The 8,031-nt window shown below is 39.3% G+C and overlaps 1 protein-coding gene across 1 annotated transcript; it reads right to left on the bottom strand.

The window, feature by feature from the left end:
* Positions 1 to 3,757: 3,757 nt before the first annotated feature.
* On the bottom strand, positions 3,758 to 6,392 carry hpdl (4-hydroxyphenylpyruvate dioxygenase-like). The gene is made up of 5 exons (XM_027016791.2): positions 5,680 to 6,392; positions 5,383 to 5,549; positions 4,994 to 5,145; positions 4,414 to 4,535; positions 3,758 to 4,112 (listed from the first exon to the last, which is right to left on the bottom strand). Exons 1-5 carry the CDS (start codon positions 6,390 to 6,392, stop codon positions 3,938 to 3,940), a joined length of 1,329 nt encoding a protein of 442 aa, XP_026872592.2. The 3' UTR covers positions 3,758 to 3,937.
* Positions 6,393 to 8,031: the final 1,639 nt, after the last annotated feature.

Consider the following 8,031-nt stretch of genomic DNA (forward strand, 5'->3'; position numbering starts at 1 on the left):
TTGTAATAATGTTCTTGTGCCTACTGAGCAAACACTGTCAAAGTGCAGGAATAGCATAAATTTTGTATGTGTTTCAAGAGCAATACTGTTCCGGATAATTAAGTTTAAGTGGCTTGTCTATATACTGCTATTTTCTATTAGAGTTCTATTAAGCAATGCATATGTGGATTAGACACAGACTTGACAAGAAAGTTCTTACTAGCATGATTTTGATGGCAGTGCCACCCAGCACCAGGCAGTACCATTAAAGTGCCCACCATGAAGAGGAATGTGGATTTCTCAGTTTCCCCACCCACATGACATTAAACAGTTCACCTAGTATACATGTCAGATATCATGTCAGTAATCCGTTTAAGGTGCCTCGCAATGACATGGGTCTGCAGCTCACGTTCAGCAGAGACTTGGTGTGACACCTCTATATCACCTGCTACTGCCACGCACCTATCAGGTTTTTCTGTGACACCGTTCTGGGTGTGCAGCACTGAGGCAGATGGAGCCCTGGTGTCAGCCTCTAGAGATTACCAGCACTGGCTGCTTAGGAGGAAGTGTGAATTTAATACTTTTAATAGTCACCCAATTGAATTCCAGTATGTATTCATTTCCTGTGAGGTCATCTCTAACAGAACCTTCTCATGCTTATTGGCTATTTTACAGAATGTTTGCATCATTGTGTAATACTGCAAATATGGCAGGTTTGACTAGACTTCCTATGAGTAAAACCAGGTTATTGCAAGGAGTTCCTTTTTCATTGAAAGTTGCCCAGAGTGATATCATGGCTCGGGACTCCAGGGTCTTAAGTGGTACTGTGGACTGTATATGTAAGCATCCTTGAGTATGTGCTTAATTAACAAAGCACTGAGCATTTGGATGGCATTATAATGATTCTAGTCATCCAAAAAGGTCATTGACGTTCAATCAATACCAAAAAGTTCAGGGTTTTTCATGTACTTTCTAATTGCTCGTATAAAGCATATGCATTCTCTTAACTTGGTGAATTTGTTCAGTACGTACTGAGCTAAAATCGGATTGCCATCAATCAAAACAATAACTATAAATCAAGGAACCGGTCACTCAAAACAGCTTTGAGAGTGGGCCGCTCCTAGTGTGCATATGTATATACATTGTTGTGTGTGCTGTGTATGTGAGAGGTGGGGTGAGTTCAGCTTTGACCCAGCCCTGACAGACTGTATGTTAATCTCGCTAGAGCATCTGCTGTGAGGCAGAGGTCTACATGAGGATGGACAGGCAGAGAATGTGGACTCAGCAGGAAGAGCACAGATGCACAGATTGATAGACAACAGAGGCTCACAGATGCACATATACACTGACAGGAGATGTTCACAGACAGCAGAGACTTACAGACACGCACACATATACTGACAGGAGATGTTTACAGACAGCAGAATCTCAAGGCCACACAGAGCAGAAACTCACACACATAATAAAGACTCAGAGACTGTGAGCAGAATCTATACTCACAGACATGGATACAGAGCTCATCTAAAAACACATTGACTTTAAACCCAGTGCAAGAGTCTGGACTCACAGACAAACTATCAGTCATCACTCAGACACAGGAACAGGCAGTACTCTTAGGCAATTTGATTAATTAAACAACGGCCTACTTTTCAATAGAAGAGCTCAACTGATATAAAGTATTGTTACAGCCATGAAAGAATCTGTCACATGAGCAACATCTAAAATAATATAGGCATTTTAAAATAATTAATATTTCATGGAGGGAAAGTGTGAAGCGTGTAATGTAATTGTTGTCATATATCTGGTTATTTGTAGTTGTCCGTTTTGATCAATGACCTAGTAACAATCAGATGGCCTAGCATGCCAGGAAGTGACATCATTAGTCTGGATGCCAGATGTCAATAGGATAAGGGTGTTTCAGATAGCACACATCAGAGCTGTCCAGAGACTATAATTGGATCTCACAGCCATCAGGCCCAAGCCTTGTTAGCCAGGCTTATATCATACTTGCATCAGTATACTTAGCAGTCAGGCCAGGTCAAACTTTGGGTAAGGCCCAAAGACATCCAGTTACCTGTACAATACATCATCATAATAGAGCTGTCAACATGGTAAATGGTTATGAATGTAAACAGGGTTAGTATGGACTCATAGTGTGTTATAGCAATTCCAGTGCTTTATGGAAGCTTGAGTGATTCCTTTGCAGCTCAGGAAGAACTGCCATTTGTAGTTAACAGGTTTCCATAAAAATTGGATTCATCTGTTGATCACATTTGTTTGAGATGAAAGACGCTGTTTGCGAAGTAGGAAATTGATTAGACGAAATTAATTGTTTACCCCCCACCTAGTGGCAAGATATAACAACTGCGTCCTATATATTCAACTTTTAAAACTTTTAAAAGAACCTTATTTAATTTCCAAAAAAAAAAAAAGTTACAAATTCTATATGTCAGCTTCTAGATTTTCTGTTATACATATACACAGCAAATCCAGACATTAATATATTAATTAATAAATATATTAATCCATATTTTACCACAGATTATGCAAATTAAAAATGTAATATTGAACAGATCCTTTTTCAAAACTTTCAAATTTTCCATTTATCAATATTATTAATCCACTTATCAATCTACAGAAACCTTAACCAACTTTAATAGCACCATTTTTTAAACTTTTATTTTGAAACTCTCTTTTACAACTTCGCTATTCCTGCCCATATTATTTTATGCACAATCTTTCTGTGCACAATGCATGTTCATCTGGGATGTGCCAAATAGCTTTAAAATTTTAAATTAAAACTACCTATAAACTATTACTGGATCTATTTTATTCCTCAAAGTTATTGGTCAGTCAGCGAGGCTATGACATTTGTAATCAGTTCAAAGGGCCATTACGAGTGACCTACTGTTCACACCCAGCAATTCCTAATGTGATAACCAACAACACCACTAGATTCCTTCATTTTACCTAGGTCAGAATGCCATTCATGTTTGATGCTATTCATTCTGATTCTGGTATCCCAAAATCAGACTGCAAAACATCTTAGATTTTCTGATGGCTTGATGAGGTGTTTGAACAAAGGAGATTTAAAATGAGTAGTAATGGCCAGTCTTCTATTTTGGGCTAGCCTCTTCAAGTCTGGGTTCTGATGGTTCTCACCATGAATAATCATGCTTATGACATGAAAGGCAACAGTTCAAACATCAGCACTGTCATTTGGCATCCAACAATAGGACATTTGTAATATAAAAATAAAAATATTCATTTAAAGTAAGATTAATATATTCATAAGGACATGAATATAAGATTCTAAACCAGTGATTGGTATTGAACTGCATAATTATGTGTGTCCTCTTGTTTGAAGTGAGAATTTATTACACCTTAGTATATCATCCTACTGCAAACAATCTGCAGTAGGGGGCGCTAAAAGGGTGAAAATATCACACAACCTGTATTAAAAGTTTCAAGTTAGACTTGTGCTAATTTCTATAGTTCAGTCATGAACACTTTGCTCTGCACATTTTAGTTATTTCCTGCTCACACCCAAGTTGTCATCAGCTAATGAACAAACCCTTCATAACAATTACGCTAATTAACAGGCCCCTCATTTCAGAGTTAGAAAGGTCAGCAAAAAATAAATGTCACATAAGGTATGTTTTCCAAACCTCAGCATTTGACAGTTACATCAAGCATATATTAAACTGTATTTTGCATTTACCCTAATATACTCCAACTCCAATTACAGTAGAAGACAAGAAACAAAGACACATTGCAGTTCAACAGAATCCCATAAAATGATGTTTAATGTTCATCTTAAGTGCCAGTGTTTTTACAGCAGGAAATTCTGCAAGTATAAATTCATGTTGCATATCTGACAATCCCAATAGCCAATCAGTGATCTGACTGGCAGTGACTATTGACTGGTTGTTTGCTTGTTTTGAATCTCTGAGTCCACTCAATGTTGTTCATGCCTATCACAATCCATATACAACTGAACAGATCTCCACAAGGCACGGATATTTCCCTCACCAAACCCACTGGCCCCTCTCCGCTCGATCAGCTCCAGGAAGAAGGTGTCCTCAGAGAAAATAGGTTTTGTAAACAGCTGGAGCAGGTACCTGCTGGCAACCCTGTCAAAGACCAGAAGTCATGATGCTTAATAACAAATTCTATTTGGACCTTGTGATTTCACATTCAACCGCAGGACAACAGGGTGAAGAAATTTCCACACTTCCCAACAAAGCATGCATCAGCATCATGATAACAAAACCTCTATAAAAAATAGAACGATTTGAAAGTGCTGTCAGACCAAACAGGCAGTGGTGAATGCTTTGGGTCAATACTGTCAGGAAGTGATGTCTGAACAAGCTTGGATCAAATACATAATGTAAGAAGTTCTGAACATTTCATACAATCTGTTTAGATGCCAACCTCTCACTAGGCATGCTCCTGTACTTGTTGCGCATGTACAAGTCTGTATCCAATAGGATGCCATGCCGCTTTAGCTTTTTTGGGTCATGCCCCGCCTCCTCGATCTCCTGCTGCTTCCCAACCTGACAAAGATTACACTTAACATATTACTATATAGATTACTGAAACATTACACACTGATTTTATGAAGAACACAAGCTCATTTAAGTTTTGGTATTTTTTAACAAAGATTTTTTTATTAATATAAAGTACTTTTTTAACATAAAAAACTGCATCTCCACTATAAGGCTCACAGTACCAAAACCTATGATTTAGTATGATTTGTTGTAAGCAAAATTCTAAATGAGTTAGGCAGCATAGTGCCTGCTGGTGAGAGAAGTAAGCCAGCAATTGTGATGCCCCAACCTGGCCATCAACAACACAAAGATAGGTTTAATTTATAAAATAATAATCATTTAAAAAAAAAAAACAGTCAAATAAAACAAACATTCAGAAACAAAAACATTTGGAAGAAATTGCAGATTTTGGACTGGGTATTGGATATGACCCATGGCTTGTTTGTATGAATTTGGGAGCATACCTCAGTATAGTAGGCTGGAGGTGGCGAGAAGAACTGGACTCCAGCTTCTGCCATGACGTGTGCCGTAGACACAATGTTCTCCGTGAACAGGGCAACATGCTGGATCCCAGGACCCCTGTGCTGCTCTAGAAACGTATCCACCTGGTTTCTGCCTGATCCACAGACAAGCAAATAAACCAGGATCACAACACACCCAACAAAAAAAAAGTGCAGTGCATACTTTAAAAAACAGGATTTTGCACTTATTCTCTGTACTGACCGTCAGTGATAGCGTTACTGTAAACTGATCCTATACCACATAGTTTCTTATAGGCATCTCAGCACCAGAATCATGTTAAAACGTTAAAGCGAGTAGCATTCTAAACGCTCTCTCAACGATAATATTATACCCTGCTCGGGTAGCGATTCTGCGATGACGAATTTGCAATGTGGCTCATTTTTGTCTTTGAAAGCGAGCTTGATTCCAGTCTCGCTGCATTTCCAGTACTCCATAGCAGTCAAACGCAGACCGATGCCATCCTGGTTCATCACGAATCCTTCCTCCACGTCCTCGTTACTGTTCCGGGAGACAAAAACGGTTCTCGGCAAATCATCTTCATTTGTAGCGCAAGTCAGCCCAGAGCAATGAGCGGACATATCAGTGTATTTAGCATTTGGCCAGAATATGTGGGGACACACCCACTTACCTGCCAATGAAGAACCTCTTGAAGCTGAAGTTATTCTCATACCAGCGCATGACTTCGTTCGCACTGCGTCTCGGGCACGCAAACGTGATGTGGTCAAAATGCGTCACCGGACACTGTTCGTCCTTCGCATTTTGTACGTCTTCATCGCTTACAGTTACATACTCGTTAAACCCGGGTAAGAAGTTACCCTCATATTTAGTCCTGTCGATGAGCGTGTGGAAAACATTTCCTACGATGGACTTTACGACGGAGTAGGTGACGTGCCCCCAGTCGTCCTGTACTTGTGTTGGAGGCACCAGGATATCACAGCCTTGATCGCGCAGAGAGGAAAATGACCTCTCAACATCATCAACTTCGAAACATACATTACAGGCGCTATCCACCGAATAGGGAGCCTGCACGTCGTAGAAACATTTATTAACATCGTGGTCAGCAGATCGCGATTCTCTAAGTTTCATATGATTCCAGGTTTCTTGATTTGAAGGAGAGATGTTAGGACAGAACTGTTCGTTCAGTTTCTGCTTAGGCTCATTTGATCGCTCGTTAACGAGGAATATAGCGGATCCTTTGCGGAAAGCGAGCTGCTTTGCTTTGTCGGTTATTCTCACAGCGAAGAGATTAAACTGAAATTTTGAAACAAGGTCGTAAGATAGTTTATTCACGTTGGAAACGTGAAGTGAAATATGGTGCAATCGGCTCAAGTAGGCTGCCATTTTCAATGACGTACAATACACGAGGGTGCCTAGGCGTGACGCCAACTTTTGATTAAGGTTCTAAAAAAATAAATAATAAGGTAAAGGAGGTTGACAACTTGTAACTATCTTTTTCATTTGTCTGAAAAAAATATATTTATTTTTAATCACACTTTGTAGGCATAAACACAGACACAAAATATCCATTACAAACTGTAATAATCACTCTTTAAAGGTTCATCGCCGACACCTTTCATTACTGTATAAGAGTACTCGTCAATGCTGAGGATATGTGTATCGTGAACTTGTGCACGATTTGAACCGTGTCCAGTTCGTCTAGTTCACATTCAGTTTGCCGTTTTGTGAGTTGTAGTTAATATAGGGAGTCATGAAAACTTTGATTTTTGGTGAATATGCAAATTGAGCTCAGCTACAGGGATATGTGGACTGAGATTTTAGAACAGGCTGTGGTCACGTCTGGTTGGGACAAGCGTCCCCTAAGGCAAAAAAAGGAAAACCCGTTGAAAAATCTTCTTGTAAAATTTCAAATCTACAAAAGGATTTTCTTTCCTAGATTCAGGGTTGAACGAATTAATGTCAGAGTAGCACAGATCACAAGCAGTAAAAAGGGTTTATGCTATAATGTCTGTAATGTTTATAAATAAATGGAAGAAAATTAGTTCCAATGTGCAGTCTTATCTAATATCAGTTTTTCGTGAAAAATCCCAGTGTTTGTCATACCAAATATCTTTCTAAGACCAGGATTCATATCCCCTCAAACGCATGTGTCTAATTCATCCAATAACATCACTATGTTTGGTCACATGACTAATGACGTTTCACGCCTTGGTAACCCTTCTACTAAAGGTTTATTTTGGCTTCCCGTATCTCCCTGGCGCCGCCATTAAAGGTACACACGAATATTACCAGCTATGGAAGTCGAGGATTGAGATGCCAAAGAGAACGGAGCTTGTTCCACGAAACCAACCAACTAACTGTAGTCAGATTGGTATTTGACAATGAAGAAGTAAAGTGTTCAGCATTTGGTAAAATAGGTAGCTAATCTTTGAAGTATAACGTAGCACCGAAGAGGTCGAAAAGCGCCTGGGTAACTCGGAGAGGGTTTGTTTTGCTACTAACCCAAAAGAGAGAAAGAGAAAAAGAAAAGGTGAGACTTTTTAGTCAATCTACATTTTATTAAAGCAGGCTTTTGTTTTAATCCGAAAGCAAAACCCCCGGTAGGCCTGTTTTATTGTTTCCTAATTGAAGCATTGGAAGATTAAAATGGTCTTGCAGTGCCGCTACTGACGAAAGTTAGCGTTCAAGCTAATGCTAGCCAGGGTAATTGCACGAAGTAGGTTATATTTCTAGCCTGGTTGCTGTCAGGCCAATGCTAGCTTGCTTGCTGTTATAGCGCTAGTTTATCATTAATCAGCGACTTTTTATAGCTAGTTAGCGATCTAGCCGTCGTATCCTGATTGTAGGTAGGTTGTTGGCTGAAGAGGTTGTTTAGGAGTCGAGTGCGCTTGTTTGGCTAGCTAGTTAGCTAACCATAGCTATCTAGCTAGTGCCTGCTAACGGTATTTTGTTTTGATTAACATTCTCTAAATTTTTGTTACCTTTAGCACAGTTGCTAATTCAGATAGCTAACGGTTCATTT

This window comes from Electrophorus electricus, chromosome 14 (assembly GCF_013358815.1).
Source record: "Electrophorus electricus isolate fEleEle1 chromosome 14, fEleEle1.pri, whole genome shotgun sequence".
Taxonomy (NCBI): domain Eukaryota; kingdom Metazoa; phylum Chordata; class Actinopteri; order Gymnotiformes; family Gymnotidae; genus Electrophorus; species Electrophorus electricus.